A 22,659-nucleotide genomic window follows, 5' to 3' on the forward strand; every position below is an offset into this window, starting at 1 on the left:
AGGAGAAAGATTTCAAGATGAGATGGCCAGTGGGGCTCAGAGACCTTCCCCATCCCTTCCAACTCAGATTGTAAGTGAAAGTGAAAGTGAAAGCCACTCAGTTGTGTCCAGCTGTTTGTGACCCCATGGACTATATACAGTCTATGGAATTCTCCAGACCAGAATACTGGAGTGGGTAGCCTTTCCCTTCTCCAGGGGATTTTTCCAATCCAGGGATGGAAACCAGGTCTCCGGCATTGCAGGTGGATTCTTTACCAGCTGAGCTATCAGATTGTAAGACAATAACTAAGTGATTTATCATGCGATTCTATCATGTCAGTTAAGTGACCACAATTTCCTTTGCCCAAAATAGCAGCTGCTCCATCTGACCTAAACATTTCTGGAGCTAAACATTTCTGAATAGTTTTCAAACCAACTGAATCCCGCTTTGCAGTCCTGATGGCTTAAGAAGTTCCTTTTCTTAAGAAATTCTTCTCCCGATGCTTTATCGGGTCTTCAGGTCTTCGTCATGTCTGGTCGCGGCAAAGGCGGAAAGGGTCTGGGTAAAGGAGGCGCTAAGCGCCACCGCAAAGTCCTTCGTGATAACATCCAGGGCATTACCAAGCCTGCTATTCGGCGCCTGGCTCGTCGTGGTGGTGTGAAGCGCATCTCCGGGCTCATCTACGAGGAGACCCGCGGGGTGCTGAAGGTGTTCCTGGAGAACGTGATCCGCGACGCGGTCACCTACACCGAGCACGCCAAGCGCAAGACTGTCACCGCCATGGACGTGGTCTACGCGCTCAAGCGACAGGGCCGCACCCTCTACCATTCACCTAACAAAAGGCCCTTTTCAGGGCTTCGGAAAAAAAAAAAAAGAAATTCTTCTCCCTCTTGCTTTCTCTCCTCTCTCTGCTTCCTTCCTTCTCCTTCCGGCCTCCTTCCTCTGCCTCCTCTTCCTCCACATTCCCTGCTTAGATTTCTGGATGCTGGTATAATTTAATTCCAATAGGATACAAAGCAAATGCCCTGACTTAGAAGTTGTAAGTGAGATTTAACACCACTTCACACTCAGCCGTTAGTGGCATAGTAAAGAATGATTTTCTCTTAAAGGAAATGAAATTTAAAAAAGAATTTTTTTATTTTTTTGCTGTCCATTTTGAGTTTAAAGTTTTATTTTCATAAGAGAGAAGAAAGTAAAATAAAACAAAGGAAAGAAAAGAGAGTTCTTATGTATTGTGGTCTGATTAGGCTGTCCTTGGGGTTGAAGAAAAGCAGAGTGTGACTTTGTTAAAGTTTATGTCCTGATTCCATAGTGAGGAAGCTGTAGATTTTCATTGCACAATAATAACATTTCAGCTGTGGCTTGTGAACCCTGGTGGGGCTGTTGCTTTGCATATAATTTCCATTGGATTATGCTTCATTGAGGCCTGGGTTTTGTTAATACTGATATTTAAAAAATCTTATCTCAGCTATCAACTCTTTTAAATACCAGGAAGAATTTTATGGAGACACCAAGGTTACATAGATGACATGAACTGCATTAAAACGAGCTGTTCTTTCTTCCTCATCAGTTATGTTGCAGATTTGGAGTCAGCAACTCTTGTCTCAGAAACAAACTTGAGCAACGCAGTGCAAGCAGGAGCCTGTGGGAAGAGGCAAGGAACCTTAATTAAACAATAGAGACCAGGGAGGAGCCAAACTAACAGAAACCAAGGACAGAGAAAAATAAACGAACCATAGACTAAGTAGGGCAAAGTCGATTTCATATCCTCTTTATCCCTTCTTGCATACCCCAAATATCCTTTTCAGTAATCATTCATTCATTTGTTCACTTTCAGAAGAGATTAAGAGGAAACAGAAGTTTAAAAAATAAAAGCAACAGCATGAATTAAATGAATAGGGGGAAACACAGAGGAGGCAAACTAAGGCATGAAACTGACAGAGGAGTTAGACAAAGGAACACTTTTCTTGCAGTTCAACAAAATCAAATCTCAGAGTGGCATATTTTATGCCTTTGGCCTAAGTATGCTTTTGATGCCTGATGAAAAAATAGAATAAAATTGACTGCATTATTTTTATATTCCTCACTTGAAAAAATGGAAGGATTAGGAAATGAGCAGAATGGTGAGCTCTATAAATGTGAAAACGAAGAGCGTTAACAAGGGTGGGAATAAAATGGGAAACGCAGCAGAGGATGGACTGGGGAAGAGGGAAAGGAGATGAAGGAGCCACAGAGAAAGGGCTGTGCAGAGCAGAGCATCATAGGGAGGAAGGGTCCTTTGTCTGTGCTTTGCCAGCATCCTGAACAATTTTCATGAGAAGGTCGGGAGTCACCGATGTTCTGTACCACTGTCTCCACTACTAGTCTATCAGCTTGTCCCTAGGGCAGCCTCTAAGCCACAGCAGATGCTCCATAAAAGTTTGTTGGATTCAGGTCTAAAAGATACAAATGGAAGAACAAGTATAAGAGAAAATACCAAATGCCAAGTGAGATAAAGGTGATGGAAAGCAGTAATTAGAGACAAACAGTAAGGAGCAAGAAGAAAGAGATCTTTCAGGTGTCGCTTTGGAGCTTTCCGTCTCTGGAAACCCCTTACTGACCTTCTAGAACAAATGCCCCTCACGTGGGCTTCCATCACCCTTTACAGCAACCTAGACTATGGCTGCATGGCTCTCTCTCTTCTCCTGTGGATGTTCAGCTTTGAGCAGACGCCAAGTGTGTCCATCGACTCACTATGGTGCCCACAGAATCTAGCACAGCAGCTGGCTCATTGTAATTGCTCAATGTATGTTGTTTTGAATGAGACAAAAGTTAAAGGAAGTATCTCATGAATAAACAGGGGAAATTAAAAAAGACATGATAGAGGGCATAAGAGGCTGTTTAGGCACCTTTAAATGAAGGAATCTAACTTGAAAAATTCAATAAAATAGAGGCTGTTTAGTAAAAAGCGGGGAAGGTGTTCCTACACCGTTGGTGGGAATGTATGAAACCAGTATGGAAACCAGAATGGAGATTCCTCAAAAGCTCAAAACATGTTAGGCAAAATAAGACGTGTGATGACCAAAGACAAAACCCTGGATAGCTTGACTAATTTGTTAATTTTGATGATCAAGTCTCACTCAGTTGTCTTACTAAATATCTTCTAGTTTATTTGTTTTCAGTCTAAATAATTTCAGATAACAATTGCAAACGTGTTAAGGTAACTTTTCCATATATCAGTAAAACTGCTATAATTAAAAAAAAAAAAAAAAAGCTCAAAACAGAGTTACCCTATGATATGGCAATTCTACTCTTGGGCATGTATCCAGAAGAAATTCTAATTCAAAAAGATATATGCTCCTCAACATTCATAGCAACACTATGTACAATAGCCAAGACATGGAAGCAACCTAAATGTTTATTGACAGATGAATGAATAAAAAGATGTGGTATTGTATTACTGATCCTGCTCTTGACGCCAACTGTCTTGCTGTATCTCACTGTGCATACTGTTCGTTGAACCCAGGGTAGGCAAGGCATGAGCTAAGAGGCTGGAAGGAGACTCGAGGAGCAGTAGCAACTGCAGACACATTTATTCTCTCCTGGCTGACACAACAGCCATAACACAGCCTCTCTCCTGGCTGGCGTAGCAGTCATGGCAGCAGACATGCTATATTATCTCCTCTCCTGGCTGATGCAATAGACACAGCCCTGATGCAGCAGTAACGCTGCTGCTTTCTAGGTGGAGCTCATATATCCCTACAGCACAAAGTAGCTTGTGACCAAGCGAGTACCTAGTGATGTGCATGCACACTGCTACAAATGATCTCAGCTGCTACATGGTCATTATTTATGAAACGTGGGGTGAGAGAGGCTGAACAAACCATTTACCTAATTTGCGCTCTCTCTCCACAGGTATATATACAATGGAATGTTGCTGCTGCTACTGCTAAGTCGCTTCAGTCGTGCCCGACTCTGTGCGACCCCATAGATGGCAGCCCACCAGGTTCCCCTGTCCCTGGGATTCTCCAGGCAAGAACACTGGAGTGGGCTGCCATTTCCTTCTCCAATGCATAAAAGTGAAAAGTGAAAGTGAAGTCGCTCAGTCCTGTCCGACTCTTAGCGACCCCATGGACTGAAGCCCACCAGGCTCCTCTGTCCATGGGATTTTCCAGGCAAGAGTGCTGGAGTGGGGTGCCACTGCCTTCTCCCAATAGAATGTTACTCAGTCATAAAGAATAATGAAATAATGCCATTTGCAGCAACATGGACGGACCTAGAAATTATCATACTAAGTGAAGTAAGTCAGAAAGAGAAAGACAAATATCATTTTATATCACTTATCTATGGATTCTAAAATATGACACAAATGAGCTTACTTACAAAAACAGAAACAGATCCAGAAAACAAACGTATGATTACAAAAGGGGAACAGGATTTCAGGGAGGAATGAATTAAGAGCTTGAAATCAGCAGATATACAATCAGATCAGATCAGATCAGTCGCTCAGTCGTGTCCGACTCTTTGAGACCCCATGAAACGCAGCACGCCAGACCTCCCTGTCCATCACCAACTCTCGGAGTTCACTCAGACTCACGTCCATCGAGTCAGTGATGCCATCCAGCCATCTCATGCTCTGTCGTCCCCTTCTCCTCTTGCCCCCAACCCCTCCCAACATCAGAGTCTTTTCCAATGAGTCAACTCTTCGCATGAGGTGGCCAAAGGACTGGAGTTTCAGCCCTAGCATCATTCCTTCCAAAGAAATCCCAGGGCTGATCTCCTTCAGAATGGACTGGTTGGATCTCCTTGCAGTCCAAGGGACTCTCCAGAGTCTTCTCCAACACCACAGTTCAAAAGCATTAATTCTTCGGCGCTCAGCCTTCTTCACAGTCCAACTCTCACATCCATACATGACCACAGGAAAAACCATAGCCTTGACTAGATGGACCTTTGTTGGCGAAGTAATGTCTCTGCTTTTGAATATGCTATCTAGGTTGGTCATAACTTTCCTTCCAAGGAGTAAGCGTCTTTTAATTTCATGGCTGCAGTCACCATCTGTAGTGATTTTGGAGCCCAGAAAAATAAAGTCTGACACTGTTTCCACTGTTTCCCCATCTATTTCCCATGAAGTGGTGGGACCGGATGCCATGATCTTTGTTTTCTGAATGTTGAGTTTTAAGCCAACTTTTTCACTCTCCACTTTCACTTTCATCAAGAGGCTTTTGAGTTCCTCTTCACTTTCTGCCATAAGGATGGTGTCATCTGCATATCTGAGGTGATTGATATTTCTCCCAGCAATCTTGATTCCAGTTTGTGCTTCTTCCAGTCCAGCATTTCTCATGATGTTCTGCATAGAAGTTAAATAAGCAGGGTGACAATATACAGCCTTGACGTACTCCTTTTCCTATTTGGAATCAGTCTGTTGTTCCATGTCCAGTTCTAACTGTTGCTTCCTGACCTGCATACAAATTTCTCAAGAGGCAGATCAGGTGGTCTGATATTTCCATCTCTTTCAGAATTTTCCACAGTTTATTGTGATCCACACAGTCAAAGGCTTTGGCATAGTCAATAAAGCAGAAATAGATGTTTTTCTGGAGCTCTGTACTACGTATAAAACAGATCCTACTTAAGAACCTAAACAAAGTCTTACTGTATAGCACATACTATATACTCAATATCTCATAATAAACCATACTAGAAAAGAATATAGATACATACAATTGAATCACTTTGCTGTACACCAGTAATTGGCAATGGCACCCCACTCCAGTACCCTTGCCTGGAAAATCCCATGGACAGAGGAGCCTTGTAGGCTCCGGTCCATGGGGTCGCTAAGAGTCAGACACGCCTGAGCGACTTCACTTTCACTTTTCATTTTCATGCATTGGAAAAGGAAATGGCAACCTACTCCAGTGTTCTTGCCTGGAGAATCTCAGGGACAGGGGAGCCTGGTGGGCTGCCGTCTATGGGGTCGCACAGAGTTGGACATGACTGAAGCGACTTAGCAGCAGCAGCAGCAGTAATTAACACATTGTAAATCAACTAAATTTTAAAAAACAAAATCAAATTTAACAAAATCATATCAATTAAAAAAATTTTTTTAAAAACAGGGAAGGTGCTTTTATAGTGAGATATAATCTCCTGGAATTTTTGTCTCTTTATCTAATTTAAAATGGAATTAACAATTACTATCTCCTAGGTTTTTTGTGAGGATTAAGTGAGACTGTGTAAAGTGTTGAGCACATCTTAGTCTGTACAGTTAATTAAAACTGTTCGGTTGAGGGAATTTCCTGGTGGTACAAGGCTTAGGACTTTTGCGCTTTCACTGCTGGGAGCCTAGTTCCAAATCCCTGGTTGGGGAAATAAGATCCTGAAAGCTGAATTGTGAGGCCAAAACAAAAAACAAGATGGTTAGGTTGAAAGGGATAGAAGCCCAGTTTGAACTTATTTATGAAAAAAAAAAAAAGAAGGGGAGGTTGCTTTGCTGGTTTGTGTAACCAAGCCAGGAGGAGGACGGGGCCGGGGGTGGAGGGTGAGGGGAGTGGGAGTGCAGTGAGGACCCCCTGATTCCTCGGTTTGTCGGATTCCCCCTGTCCCACTCTAGCTGTCTCACAAACCTGTCACTGTGACTGCCAGTAGCTCCTGATACATATGTTGACAGTTGCACACGTAGAGAGAAAAACAGGGTTTCTCTCTCCTGGTCCCAATTCAACAAATTCCAAGAAGGTCTCTGATGAGTTCCATTCAAATGGTGTCCTCACCTATGTTCCTCACTGTGCTCTGAGACCTGACTTACCTTGAGTGCCCTACTCTGGATCACATGCTCACCTTTCAAAAGAGGGACCGAGGAAATCATTGTTGTCCAGGCAGTCATCCCAAACTGTGTCTATGATATTCAAAAAAATGGAAGTTACTAAATGGTACTAGCAAATGCAGTGAAGAAAGCAAAGGAAACCAACCATAGCTTAAATTTTTGTTGTTGTTGTTGTTGATTGTTCAGTTGCTAAGTCGTGTCTGACTCTTAGCAACTCCATGGACTGCAGCACACAGCCTCCCCTCTCCTTCACCATCCCCCAGAGCTTGCTCAAACTCAAGTCCATTGAGTCAGTGATGCCATCCAACCATCTCATCCTCTGTCGTCCCCTTCTCTTCCTGCCTTCAATCTTTCTGAGCATAAAGGTCTTTTCCTATGAATCAGCTCTTCACATCAGGTGGCCAAACTATTGGAGCTTCAGCTTCAGCATCAGTCCTTCCAATGAACACTCTTTACTTGGTTTAATAACATGGCTCCTGTGTGTGTGTTGTGCTTAGTCACTTAGTCATGTCTGACTCTCTGTGGTCCCATGGACTGTAGGCTGCCAAGGCTCCTCTGCCCATAGAATTTTCCAGGCAAGAATACTGGAACGGGTTGCCATTTCCTACTCCAGGGGATCTTCCCCACCGAGGGATGGAACCCACATGTGCTTCATCTCCTGCATTGGCAGGCAGATTCTTTACCACCAGCACCACCTGGGAAACCCAACTTGGCCTCTGCCTTGGCTTTGAGCTTTGATCCCTATTCTGTATCTAAAGGCATCAAGAGTGGAAAGCCACATGTTGCGCTGGGTAAAATTCAGTGTCCAAATTGGCTGGTCTGCCAGCTAGCCAGAAGCAAGGCAACTGGCACCTTGGAGCTGCTTCTCTTTTCCCTCCTCCTCTTGTTTGGATGAATAAATTTCAAGCTCCACAAAAACAGGCATCATGGCTCCTACTTTCTTTTGTGTACCTTGCCTTACGCACAGAGTGCCATATACCCAGGAAATGTTTATTGAGTGCTTTTTAACGATTGAATTAACAAGCAAACAGATGAGTAACAGCATCAGGCATCAACCATGTTGTGAAATGAAATGCTTGTGTCAAAATTTTTCTGTGAAAGTAACTCACTAAAAACAACTGAAAATATTGCTTCAGAAAATTCGTCTCCTAAGCCAGTTAAACATGTTTGTTGAATGCCTAAGATGTACAGATTTGTAAATTTGGCACACTTCCTGATGAAACAGAAGATTTGGCCTCTGAGAAGATTCCAATTAAATGACTTCTTTATTGTTTCTAAAGTAAGCTGTTTTAATATTTCTAAGTGAAAGATTAATTTATCTCCTTGTATTTCAGCTCTGAACTCTTTTTGCTAATCCTACATGTAAAATCTAGTCTGAAAAGGCAGCATAGAAATCCAAAGAACACATTTACAAAAGAGCTCACCAACAAGAGAATGTTAACACAGTCCTCAGGATTAGCTAAGTTCCGGGGATGGGGGGCAACAAGCAAAGGAATGACCCAATTCATGTGAAATCAGTCCTGAAATGATTCCTGAACAAAGAGAGTTTGGAGTCATATTTTAAAGGAAGTTAGAACCATGCCCTGAAGTTAGGAGTGGGGACAGGAACCTGGGAAAAGGAATGATCTAGTCACAAATGTGAATTTTAAAGCAAGACAGATGGATCTATCTCTATCCTGGAAAATACATTACCTCTGAGATTAATGAGAGGAAGGGAGGTGGAGTGTGAGAGATCAGATGGGGGAAACTGGTGGGAAGTTGCTCCAATGAGCCCTCTCCTCTTACTGAGCTGTTTCCAGAAGCAGCGTTGCTGTGAGAGGTCAGCACTAAGAGGCGGGCATGGGAAGCTAGGGCCAGTGTTTGAAGACCTGGCGGAGGCAGACAAACTGCAGAAACGTGGGAGCTCTTAAAGAAAAAGAGATCATCACTGGGATGGCCGGGGAGAGAGATCAGGAAAAGCGGAATAAGCAATAAAACGTGGGAGACACATTGAAAGCCCAATCTGAATTTACAAAGGACTGGAGTGAAAAAGAAGCCCAAGGAAGAGAGAGAGTGCTGACTGCTCAGGATGGCTGTGGTTCTGCTTCAGCTACAGTTTCCACATCCCTGTGGTTGAAACAACAAAGGTCTTCTTGCTGAACTGCTTCTCTGTTGCATGTTGGTACCATGTCACTTGGGGACCTAGGCTGATGGGAGCTCCATCTTGACTTCTGTTACCACCATCAAGACAGGACAAAGGGTACTCGTAGAATATTTTACACTGATTCTCAAAGCTTCTGTCCAGAAATGACACACATTTCTTCCACTCATAGCTAGAACAAGTCATGTGATCATATCCAACTTCAAAGTTCCTGACCATCTTTTTTTAATTTCCTAGTAAAATGCCCTTCAAATTCCCAAGCTTAACATTTAAAGTTACTCTTCACCTGGGTTTATTTTCATATCTGTGAATAAAGACGCTATAGTACATGAAGAAGGCCTGCATTGTGTTCTATGATGAGTCATCTTCTATGCTGAATGAAAGACCTTGTTAGAATAGAATATTCTCGGGGAGGCAGAGGTGTTAGAGTGAGAGGCTGACATGGTTGAGCAAGACTTGCCAAAGGGAATTCCTTGAATAGAAGAACCTTTGCTTTGCATTATGCAAGAGCAGGTCCAAAGCCAACGCCACAGCCGAGCTCAGGGAGAGCCCGCTTGCTCCACGGAGCTGCTGTGAGAGCAGACAGCGTGCCTCCGGGGGAATGGGGCCACGGAGAATTTGATAATGTGCGTCTCTGTCAGGCTCTCAGGTGTGGCAGTAAGGCACTTGGGATAGTGAAGATTCGTCCCTGATCTGCTCCAAAATTAATGAAAAAAGCGTGTCCTGTTGGGACTGAAATTCACGATTAAGCAAAGTGGTTTGAAGTGGTAATATGTGACGGTGACTTGAAGGAGATGAACTGACTCTGAAGCCACTAACACCTGTATCAAACATTCATCTATCTGTCAAAACCTTACTGAGTACTTCCCATGGACCACGTGCTGTTATGGGCACTTGGAATGCAGTGATGAACAAGATAGATGTGCTGGCTACTGGGAGGTGCCACCAGTTCCCCTTACAGAAGGAAGCTGCTGGAAGCGTTGCCTGCAGATGGCTGTCAGCTGTCAGGTCCCCTGGGGGCTGCTGCTCAGAGGCAGAGAGCTGCCTCCCTCAAGATCACATCCCCTTTTGGCAGGCAGCCCACATCCTGCCTGATCAGTGACTGATCAGTGAGGGGCAATATCCCAGGGAGAGGAGGACAAGTGCAAGAGTTTTGAGGTGGAAATGGGCTTCAGGAAGGTGTGGAAGAGAGAAGTGTGCTGTGGCCGGGTGGCATGAACACCGGGAGTGTTCATGGAGTTCATGGAGTAGTCCCTTTGAGATCAGTGAAATGGTGGGGACAGGCCGTGGAGGCCACCTTTGGCCATGGCAGGTGATTTTAAGGGCAATGAGAGATAGGGGCCACTAGTCCATACAGTAATTTTCCATGATTTCAAAAAAGGCACCCCCTCTCAAGTTAAAAAAAAAAAAAAAGTTGGGACTTTCCTACTGGTCCTATGGTTAAGAATCTGCCTTGTAATGCAGGGGACAAAGATCCCTCATGCGGTGGGGCAACTAAGCCTGCTAACCACAGCTAAAGAGTATGTGTGCTGCAGCAAAAAATCCGCGTGGTAACTGAGACCCAATGCAGCCAAATAAAGACATATATATATATATATATATATATATATATATATATATATATATTTTTTTTTTTTTTAAGCTGGGGACTAGTCTAGTGCATGAGTTGAAGAGCAGGGATGCAGAAGTTTGTGGCAGCTGAGACATGTAACTGGAAGAAGAGTGGGGATGAGGGGGTAGGAAGGACATCAGCTCTGGAATTTAATAGGCAGCATCCAGCTCAGGTTCATCCAAAGAGTGATTCCATAATTCAACCTGCATTTTAAATCACTAGCCAGACGTATGCATCTTATTAGGAATTAGGCAAAGCTGCTGCTGTGAGGACATAGCCCTTGACTCGGCCTGCGTGCTTGACTTGACTCCCCATGTGCTCACTCATCACCTCTCGATGTGGGGGTGCATAAGCGGACAATAGTATGCACACGCCTCCCACACACTCCCCTGAACGCCTGCATGTCCCAAGTTGTTTAACACAGCTGGAGAGGGAAGGGCTTCTTTGATTGGTTAGTTGTATATCTCTAAATAAAACACTGTGGGTTTTTTTTTGTATCAGATAGGGATTGTGTTCAGCTGCCAGTACAGAGATCCAGCAAAATCTGTTTAAACAAGATAAAGATTTGTTTATCTCTCACATAGGAGAAACCAGGCACAGGGAGCAGAAAGACAGAAAGAACTTGGATTCCAAATGATTACAGAGCCACTGTAGAAACCCCAGACTGTCTATATCTGGCTGGAAAGGAGACAAGGGAAAGGAAGACAGGAATGCCCCCACATGTTCTCTGACCTTTTAAGGAGCTTTTCCATAAGTCCTACCAACAGCTTAGGCTCAGATTTCATTGGCCCTAACTTAGCTACATCTCCTCTCCACCTTTGTCCTGATATAGATATATCGCTATTTCTAGTTATTGATAATAATCAAACTTTCTATTTTTATGGTTTACTGCAGCTGCAAGAAATGAACCATTTCTATTCTTATAAAGAACATCTCTTATCAAGGATTTGTTCTTTCCTAGAGTTTTAAGCAGCCTTTATTTTTGGTACTATCTGCCATTATTATAAGCTCATCTTTTTTCTCCACCCCCACCCTGCCCTTGAGTCTCCATCATTTCTGGTATGCTTTTTTTCTACATCACAAAGTCCTTTCTCCCTAGACTTTCTGTTCCTTGGTCTCATCGTCTACTGTTTTATCTCAAGATCTGCTGCTCTACTGTCATCCTTGGACTTGCCATCCCACTCTTGTGAGTTGGAGGCATTGTTTCCAGGGTCCCATATCTTCTTTCTTCATTTGTTCCACATTTCGCTAGAACTTTCCTACTAATTACTTCTACTTTAGTAACCAAAGAGGTACCCAACTAGGCACCAGACAGACAGAGATGAATGAAATGTAATTCCTGTCCTAAAGTGTTTCACAGCCTAGTGATGGAGACAGACACGTAGAAAGATGAGTAATAATACTTCAGTGCACTTACACACTCTCAAAGCTAAAGTGTGAGGCAGTGTCTGAGCAGGAAAAATGAGGACGGCTTCATAGTAAAGGTGACACCAGGCTTTTAAAGAGACTAAGTTTTCGCTTATTGGAGAAGTGGAGGAAGGGAATTCCAGGCAGAGGTAACAGCATGGGCAAAGGCATAGAGGCAGGAAAGAGAAAGCCAGTTAGAAGAATGGCAAATTCAATGATACTGGAGTATAAAATACAAAGGGGAGAGTCAGCTAGGCTTAAAGTAGGTTATGGCCAGAGGATACAAGACCTAGCACGCTTTCCAAGTTCCAAACCACCCGTTTATAAACTTCTGAGCATGTCTTATTTGCAAGTTGCGGGTGGCCTAAGTAGGTCTATAAATGTAGGCAGCGCATTAAAAAACTCGAACATTTCTGTGCAAGAAATAAAGTCTCTTCCATTCTGTCTGTTGGTTTTTCAGTCCTAGCTCAGAACGAGGAGACTGCCATGCTTCCATCAGGCCTACGCATCCCTGACTAACAAGCAGGTCACTCGAGGCTTCTCAAGAGATAAGGGGTTTCAGTAGAATGTAAAAAAGAATAATTAATCTAGTATGCAACATCTTTGGTATTCCTGTGTCACTAGGAAATGTTAGGATTCCAAACAACTTAAAACTTCTCTTGCACTTAAAATCTTGCCTGCCTTAAAATGCTAAAATGTTTCTTTCTTAGATACATACTCTGATTTCCCTTCAAAAGACAAAGCAAACCCAAGTCACCGAGAGCAAAGACCCTTGCCTTTTCCACCTTTCCAGATTATTGGGTTTATTCTATATTTGCAACATTTCTAAGTGCTTCAAAGGGGACTAGGGCAGACATAACCTCACCTCATAGACTCCTTCTGGCTCCACATCACAAGTCTCCTGGGCACTTTTACAATATTATTGGTCAAAAATCATTTAAAATATCTTTCCTCTATAAATGCATGGGCATGTAGCTTTCCCGTTTCCCTGCAATGCCCACATTATACGTAGGAAGTAGCCAGTTGGGCAACTGTTTTATGGAGAGACTCAGACCTCTAGAAAAAAATACCTTCACACTCCTTAATGGTGGAAACCAATATAAGGTAGTTCATGGTTACTCTTTTTTCAGATTATTTTTTGACCTTATAAATCAAGGTGTTTGTCATAATAGCTCTTTAGGAGGACAGAATGAGAGAGGAAAATAGTTTAATTGGTTAGGGGAAGTGTGGAAAAGTGAGGGGGCAAGTAACACTTAATGTTTTGAAACCTTCTTCTAAACCTAAAACCTCATTCATAATTTTAGTTATAACATTCGAAGGTGTTTGGTTCATTTATTTATTTTTCCAGCTAATATTGAGTGTGCCTCTGGTTTGATGTGGGCACTTGCTGGATGATGAGAACAAGATGAAGAGGAGGACCAGATCTGCAGGGGACTTGGGGTCCACTCCCCAGCAGAAGAGAACTTCCTCCCACTGGGTGCTGTCAGTGCTAGGAAGGCTGAGGGGTACCAGGCTGTGCACCCTATTCTTGGGCTCACGTTTTCGGATTTAATTTCCATCTCTGAAATGACAGCTTCTGTCCACTTCATCAAGTTCCACTATTATAAAACATTTTTTGTTGTTGTTTAGTAACTAATCATGTCCAACACTTTTGCGACCCATGGACTGTAGCCTGCCAGGCTCCTCTGTCCAAGAGATTCCCCAGATTATTCCCCAGAATATTGGAGTGGGTAGCCATTCCCTTCTCCAGGGGATTTTCCCAACCCAGGGATTGAACATGTGTCTCCTCTATTGGCAGGTGGGTTCTTTCCACTGAGCCACCTGGGAAGCCCCTATAGAACATTTTAGATTTTTTTTAAAAAGGCTTTTTGATCATTGTTCAACTGCAGGTGATCTTCTTTGGGCTTAACCTATCTTACTATAGTTTCCCTTGGCTTAAGAACCCCAGCATTGCCACTGAGGATTCTCTTTGCTTCTGGGAGGGAATGTTGACTGCCCAATCTCTCATTCCAAAATTATAACCCGTCCACTATAATTCTGGAATCTTTTCTAGGCATGTGTGTGTACATACACATATGTGTGTATAGTATGTTTGTGTATGTGTATAGATGTATATATACTCATATATGTATGTACAGTATATATTATACACATAAAATGTGTAAACACATATAGCCATGTATACATATGTGTGTGTTTTGTGTGTATATATATATATATATATTTCTGTTTGTGTCCCTCTTTTCTTCATACGAGAAAGAAATGCAGCATTAACAAAGAAACAAAAACATTAACTGGTTTATGGCTCTAGACTTCACAGCTCCGTGAATGTGCAGAAGTTTGTAGTGACCAAAAGAAGAGTGTCCCATGATCTCCTCATTTCTAAGCCTGGGAGGGAGTCACCCTCTGGAAGTGAGCAATATTGGACAGTTCTAATGATAAGACCATTTGGAGTTAAGTTGACCCAAATCCCCATGCAGCAGACAGAAAACATCTGCCTGGTGAGAAGCCTACCCTGGCAGCCAAATCTCCACAGGTGTAATCAGTTTTATGGAAACAGTGGTTGGCAAACGCCCATTCCACTTTGTGCCTCAGTCTAATACCCTGCATTGTGGCTGGTGAGGTGCTGTGAAGTGACGCCTAGGGCAGCAGTTCTGAACCTTGGACCCTGGAATCACCCGAGGAGCTTCCAAACTTCCTCCTGTCAGGGTGCTCCCTGCAGTCTTCCCTGACTGGTGTGTGAAGGCCAGTCAAGCTTGGAAGCCACTGTACTGAGGTCACTGGCCGAGAGATAGTTGGTATCTGGGGACAGAAACTATCAAGATGACTTGCCTTCAACCTGTCTCTTCTTCTGGAGTGGAAAGTCCTGGAAAGAAACGGCACAGGGAAAGTGCACTGACGCTAGAAGACCTCAGGCCTAGGCACTCCTTCAGGGCACCAGTGGCCCTGCCTGGGTGGCTGCTGCCATGCACCAACCTGCCGCACGCCGCACATGTGGGCTGTCTTAATTGTGTAAGATAAGCTCCTGGAATTGAAAAGAGGGCAGCCTGACTTTGTGGGTTCTTGTGCCAAAACAGGAGGTCTCAGAACCACATGGTGGGGGCAATATTGTTTGTGGACAGAAGAAACCAAAGGACAAGAGGACTCTGTTTTAGCAGAATCGTTTATAAGGAAAATATCAGAGGCAAAAGGCACACATGGGAATATTGTTATTGGAAAGAGCATTTTGCTAAAGAATTTTTATAAATGGAAACTGCTTCAAGTTCAAGCCATATTTAAAAACACAACCACATGGGTGGCAGGAAGGAGGGTAACAGCTGTGTTCAAATATTTTTCTGAAGGGATGAACACCCGACCTCATTCAGCTGTCTCTCTCAAGAGACTGAAGTGGCTCTGTGTGGGTCCTGCTATGTTTGGACCTGCCCCCAGCCCCTTCCGAGGCCTCTCTGACCCAGTGAAGATGATGAAACATGGTAGCCAGGTAAAGAGCTATCCTTTTCAGAGATACAGATTATTCCCCCACCCCAGGATAGTTCAAGAACAATTTATTTTGGTACTGCAGGGAGAAATGGATGCAAACCATGTATGAATTAGTGAAAAGTCAAGGGGTCCAATTCCCTGTGAAACGCATACCCGAGGGCAGCTTGAACTTTGTGATATTTGGCTCAGGGATTACTCAGGGACTTGCTCTCCCTCCCTGTGACCCATAGCACAATGGACTGGGTTAATTTGGGGTATTTGGGGGAGTTGTCTGGGAATGGAGGTTGGGGGGATTGGGGGGGATTGGGGGCAATCACTGTTCCTGAAGGGACCAGAATAGAGTGTTAGCTGTGGTGTGCAGCCCAGAATCTGGTGTAGGCCCTCCTCTGTGGGAATTTTGGAAGTGTCTATGGTTTGACACAACTGTCTTTGGCCTGATAGAACTTTGCTTTTCTAGAAAACCACATTTCTCTGTTAAACGAGGTGTATGCTCCACTGCTGGATGCCAGGTCCATGAGGGCAGGCATTTTTCCACCCTCCCCAATGGGGTCGGCCTCATGCCCTGAGCGGCTGGCACAGGGGGCAGGCACTCCAAATATTTGTTGAACAAGCGAAAGGGTAAATGTCTCCCCTGTAAACTTCCAGGAAACATTTCTGAAGTAGACAAAAGACCCTTAATACACATTTTGCCCCAAATTAATCATTTCAGTTCTCAGAAAACAAAAAACTATCTGACTTTCTCTTTGCCATCTCATATCATATTGTTTTTGTTGTTCAGTCACTCCGTCATGTCCAACTCTTTGTGACCCCATGAACTGCAGCATGCCAGGCTTCCCTGTCCATCACCAACTCCTGGAGTTTGCTCAAACTCATGTCCACTGATTCAGTGATGCCACCCAACCATCTCATCCTCTGTCGTCCCCTTCTCCTCCTATCCCCAATCTTTCCCAGCATCAGGGTCTTTTCCAATGAGTTGGCTCTTCGCATCAGGTGGCCAAAGTATTGGAGCTTCAGCATCAGTCCTTCCAATGAATATTCAGGGTTGATTTCCCTTAGGATTGACTGGTTTTATGTCCCTGCTGTCCCAGGAACTCTCAAGAGTCTTCTCCAACACCACAGTTTGAAACAATTCAACAAAATCTATTCTTTCTATTGATGATAATTAACACCAAGCACATAATATGGAATCAGGCAGTATCTAAAGGGGGTTGCATTTATTACCCCTTTTTGCTTTCACAACTGTGTAGGAACAGCTATGCACATTTCACAGATGAGGAAATGGAGGCACAGAGGTTTTAATATCTTAGTTAGAAATTCATCTAATGAGCGGTGGAATTAGGAGCCCAGCCCAGGCAGTCTGCTTGTGGATCTTGTCCCCCTGCCCACCACCCTGCCCTGTGTCTAGGGGTCATAGAGTTGATGTGGTTTTGCTTGCCCAGCAAAACCTTGCTTACTCCTTCCTTCTGGATGCCCTGGCTGATTCCATTAACATGGTTTATGTTCTCCTATGATCTTGTCCCCAATCTTAGTTCATTGAACTATGAATGTGCCCCTGATTCATCAATTTATGACTTCATTCCCCCAATGTTTTTGACCTTGAAATTAGTAAGGAGTCAAGTCTATTTCTCTCAAATAACTACAAAACTCATGAGCTATTGGCAACCCCATCTACCACTGCAAGGAGAAAGCTCCCTGCAACCAGAGGGAGGAAGGAAGCCAGGCCCTCAGAGAAATGGGACGGAGAGGCCAGCAGTCCTAGAATACTAAGCCTCTGGTTCTTAATGTTCCTAAGAGCCATCACCTTCTTATGTAGGATCCATTGTCTCTGTGACATTTCTCCTTTTGGCCAAAGCTACTCTGAATGAGGTTTCTGTCAATTACAACTTAGATACTTCTAACTGGGAGAGGCAGAAGCTCAACTCTGAGCCCTAAACCAAAGACTTCAGAGCACTTTTGCCTTCTCATCAACAAAGAAGGCCTTTGTCTAGAGAGGGATGTAAGCCTTCCCCACATGGCCTCTCCCATAAGACAGGGACTGTTCAGGAGCACTTCACACCTGCATTGCCACTCCAGATGTTTTTCAAAGATGCTGCAGCGACCGTGGTCTCTTGCAATGGGACTCTGCTGCTCCTTCCATCAACAGGCAAAGTCTGTTTCCCTTTCCCTTAAATTTGGGCATGACACTTGACTTACTTAGACCAACACAGTACAGCAGAGGTGGGTTATGTGACCTCCTAGGCTAGGCCTTAAAAGGCCTTGCAGCTTCTGCTCTTGCCTTTTGGAGCACTGCCCCAAGGCCACCAAGTAAGGAAGCCAGCCCAGCTTCCTGGGGAGTGAAAAGCCAGGTGGAGGAGAGCTGAAGCACCTGGCTATGAGTTGTGGCATCTGCCGGACTCACAAGTGAGTCCCTTTTTAACCTTCTGACCCAGGCGACCTTCCAGCTACATGCAGCCATGTGAGTGAGTCTAAGTGAGTCAGCAGAGAGAGAAACCCACATTCAGAATCTAAAGAAATAATACATCATTGTTCTAAGCCACTAAGTTTTGGGGTGGTTTCCTTTCCAGCAATAGAGAAGTGATACAGTCAGTTTCCATAAATTTTTCAAGTTTTGTATTGAATATTCCTAATGAAAACAAACACAGCTGGCAGCTAGCAGGAAGCCTCTGAATAGAGACAAGAAGATGTTACAGGAGAAAAAAGTTATCAGATAGGGGATAATTTCCTTGTATTTCCTGGTCTGCAATATCCTTTGGGACAGAGAGGGGTCAGAAAGTGTTCTTGCCACTTAGCAGGCTGTATGGAGTCTGAGTATTTAAATGTCAGACACTTTAACATGTGTGTAATAAGAAACCATACTTGAGGGCTCCTGAGTGTGGATATGTTAGTTGTACAACATTATCATGGGTGGAGAAAGCCCTGGGTGTCATCTGAGTCCTGGCCCAGTGAAGCAGGAAAGGAATGTTCTGGGTGAGCTGTGAACAGGTTTGCCTATGGAGTCGCAGAATCGCATGGCTTTACAGTCCTTCTTCCAGGCCCTGTAGCACTCTCCCTTCAGGCACAACTGGTCCAGGTCTGACTACCGGGAGCAAATCAAACTTGTGATATGTTAAGCTTACAAATTTAGAATTCATGATTCAGCCAGGATGGCTTTATGACTTTCTCCTCACTGCATTCGTTATTCAGCAAATATCTTTTCTAACCTTTCACTGTTTCTCCTCCTAGTTACTGAGAGAAAATCATGGGTATGTAGAGCTGCAGAATCTTGGCATACAATGGAGCAAAGCTACTTGTTTTTCATGAGGTTCGGGTGTCTTGGTGATTTGAAACAGACGTGGTGGAGTGTGGAATTGGGTGTTGGTTCCCAGTGGGCTTCTGTTTGTTCAGGGCAGAAAAAATGACTTTGTCATTGTTGTTCAGTCACTGTGTCTGACTCTTTACAACACCATGGGCTGCAGCATGCCAGGCCTCCCTGTCCATCACCCCCAGAGTTTGCCCAAGTTCGTGTCCATCACATCAGTGATGCCATCCAACTATCTCATCCTCTGTTACCCTCTTCTCCTTCTGTCTTAAATCTTTCCAGCATCAGGGTCTTTCCCAATGAGTCAGCTGTTTGCATCAGGCAGCCAAAGTATTGGAGCCACCTTAATTGTGACCAAATTCTCAAGATCTCATAAACTAGTATCCAGCTAGCTCTGTTGGTTTTACTGAGATCCCACTGAAAAGGACTTAAGCCTCCATGAGAGATAGGTGTCTGAAGGACTCAGAACCCTCCAGGAAACAGGATTGCAGAGGAACTGCCCAGTGGAACGTTTCCCAGTGTGAGGAAGGTGTCTGGCACACTGTAGGCAGAATGCCAGGTGCAGTGTGAGGAAGGAATGGGAGTCCAGGCAGGAATGTCCCCCTCTAGTCCCTGGTGTCGGAGAAGGCGATGGCACCCCACTCCAGTACTCCTGCCTGGAAAATCCTATGGACGGAGAAGCCTGGTAGGCTGCAGTCCATGGGGTCGCTGAGGGTCGGACACGACTGAGCGGCTTCACTTTCACTTTTCACTTTCATGCATTGGAGAAGGAAATGGCACCCACTCCAGTGTTCTTGCCTGGAGAGTCCCAGGGACGGGGAGCAGCAGTCCCTGGTGTATCAACAAGAGGACACTGTAGAGCCCACAGATCAAGTCTGCTTCTACTGCTGCTGCTAAGTCGCTTCAGTTGTGTCCGACTCTGTGCGACCCCATAGATGGCAGCCCACCAGGCTCCCCCAACCCTGAGATTCTCTAGGCAAGAATACTGCAGTGGGTTGCCATTTCCTTCTCCAGTGCATGAAAGTGAAAAGTGAAAGTGAAGTCGCTCAGTCGTGTCCGACTCTTAACGACCCCATGGACTGCAGCTTACCAGGCTCCTCCGTCCATGGGATTTTCTGGGCAAGAGTACTGGAGTGGGGGGCCATTGTCTTCTCCAAGGCCTATTCTTGTGTATAAACCTCTATTGGCTCTCAGCTATGCCAATTTGTTGTAACAGTACTTACAGAGGAAAAGCATACATAATTCCATCAAGAACTTCATTCTAGAGGTAGAGGCATCCCCACCCTTTCTGTCAGGAATGCAAAGAAAGGACAAGGGTAAAACCCAATCAATGATGAATCTGAATAGTTCAGTTCAGTTCAGTTCAGTCGCTCAGTCGTGTCCGACTCTTTGCAACCCCATGAATCGCAGCACACCAGGCCTCTCTGTCCATCACCAACTCCCGGAATTCACTCAGACTCATGTCCATCGAGTCAGTGATGCCATCCAGCCATGTCATCCTCTGTTGTCCCCTTCTCCTCTTGCCCCCAATCCCTCCCAGCATCAGAGTCTTTTCCAATGAGTCAAGTCTTCACATGAGGTGGCCAAAGTACTGGAGTTTCAGCCCTACCATCATTCCTTCCAAAGAAATCCCAGGGCTGATCTCCTTCAGAATGGACTGGTTGGATCTCCTTGCAGTCCAAGGGACTCTGAAGAGTCTTCTCCAACACCACAGTTCAAAAGCATCAATTCTTCGGCGCTCAGCCTTCTTCACAGTCCAACTCTCACATCCATATCTAACCACAGGAAAAAACATAGCCTTGACTAGACAGACCTTTGTTGGCAAAGTAATGTCTCTGCTTTTGAATATGCTATCTAGGTTGGTCATAACTTTCCTTCCAAGGAGTAAGCGTCTTTCAATTTCATGGCTGCAGTCACCATCTGCAATGTTTAAAAGGATATCTCAACTAGTTCTAAAAAAATGCTGGCAGTAGATACAAATATAGCTATCGAGAGATAAAGTAAATTTGGCAAAATGAATCTGGTGAAGGTTATATGGGAGTTCTTTATACTATTCCTGCAAATCTTCTCTAAGATTTCCGTAAGTTTGAGTTACAAAAGAACATAGAGTATGTGCTTTAATTATCAACCTTGGTACAACTTCATGTCATTGGAAAGTTCAGACCTAGTGACTTAACAGTTGGGGAGCAGGAGTATATCTTCACTAATAGTGAGGCTGATTTATTAATAATTGTTTTAGTGGTAATATGCTGATTGGAAGGGCCAGTCTTTTGATAACGAAACATTAGAGGTGAAGAAGGCAGCCTGCAGGTGGAGTCTTTTTTCTTTCTTTTTGGAACACTTTATTATGAGATATAATCCATATACGTATAATTCATGACTTTAAAGTGTACAATTCAATGCCTTTTAGCATCTTTACTGTTGTGCAGCTATCATCACAGTCAGTTTTGGAACACTGTCATCTCCCCCAGGAAAAACCCCTTACATCTATCTTATCTATCACCCCATCTCCTCAACCTTCACTCAGCAGAGGCAAACACTAATCTGCTTTCTGACTGTACTGATTTACCTAGTTGGTGCATTTCATATGGAATTATATAATACGTAGTCTTTCGTGACTGGCTTCTTTCGCTTAGCGTAATGTTTTCAAGGTTCATCCATGTTGCAGTGTTTATCAGCACTTCATTCCTAACGTACAAATGAGCCATGATGACCTTAGCTTGTTTATTTCTTCACAGCAGGCTGAGACCTCTTACCTCAAAAGTCTGCATGTGCTACACTCAAAATTTTACACATCTAATTGTTTTAAGAGTAGCCCAAACAAGCAGACTTTTAGCCATATAGGATCTGCCTGTTTTGCATATCCTGAGGAAACTACACCCAGCTTTTGCCAGCCATTGACAAGATAGAGCCTTGTGGTTTTAAGATCCCACGGTGCTATTGCTCTTCAGAGCTCTCCGACTCAAAGATTCATTGCTGTGCTTCTAAGCAAAGTCACCTGGACACATATGCTCTTATTCTGACCCCCCTTCTCCGGGATCTCCTTGCCTTCCTCCCCTTTGGGGTTATCTTAAGCCTGTGCACCATCTCATGTTATAAGGAACTTCCCCTCCTATAGAACCCTGTCCAAATGCTGCCCAAGAAAGCTTGTGTGTTACTCCCTCTTTTGGTCATCTCTTTCCTACATTTCCCCCAAATCACACATAACCTCTATAATTTCTTTTTATTGTTCTGAAGTGAAGTTGCTCAGTCGTGTCCAACTCTTTGCAACCCCCTGGACTGCAGCCTAACAGCTTTCTTTGTCCATGGGATTTTCCAGGCAAGAATACTGGAGTGGGTTGCCATTTCCTTTTCCAGGAGATCTTCCCAACCCAGGGATTGAACCCAGGTCTCAGGCATTGCAGGCAGATGCTTTACCATCTGAGTCACCAGGGAAGTAATAGCATTCAATTGTATGGAGAGACCACATTTTCTTTACTCATTAATCCCTTGATGGACATTTTGGTTGTTTCCAACTATGGGCTATTATTTTTGCTGCTATGAATATTTATGTCCAAGTTTTTATTTGAACACTTATTTTTATTTCTCTTGCTACCTAAGCATAGCATTGCTGGATCATAGGGTAACTGTATGCTTAAACCTTTGATAAACTGCCAGACTGCTTTCCAAAGTGGCTGTAATATTTTCTATTCCTGCCAGCAGTGGACAAAGGTTCCAATTATTCCACATCCTTGCCAACATCTGTTATTATCTGACTTTTTTATTATAGTGATCTTAGTGGGTATAAAGTGGTAACTTGTTTTGATTTGCATCTTCCTGATCAGTAATGATGTTGACCATCTTTTCATGTGTTATTGGCCATTTGTATATTTTCCTTGGAGAAATGTCTGTTCAGATTATTTGCTCATTTTAAAATTAAGTTATTTTTATTATTCAGTTATAAGAACTA

General features: G+C 43.8%; 1 protein-coding gene across 1 annotated transcript in view; it reads left to right on the forward strand.

Annotated features, from left to right (window-relative positions):
• Positions 1 to 497: 497 nt before the first annotated feature.
• The window catches only part of LOC102285622 (histone H4-like), a 62,779-nt gene continuing 40,617 nt past the window's right edge, over positions 498 to 22,659 (forward strand). Inside the window, exon 1 of the mRNA XM_070374922.1 lies at positions 498 to 822. Coding sequence (XP_070231023.1) covers positions 509 to 822 — 314 coding nt within the window. The 5' untranslated portion in view covers positions 498 to 508. The remainder of the gene's footprint in view (positions 823 to 22,659) is intronic.

Source organism: Bos mutus, chromosome 8, assembly GCF_027580195.1.
Source record: "Bos mutus isolate GX-2022 chromosome 8, NWIPB_WYAK_1.1, whole genome shotgun sequence".
Lineage (NCBI taxonomy): Eukaryota > Metazoa > Chordata > Mammalia > Artiodactyla > Bovidae > Bos > Bos mutus.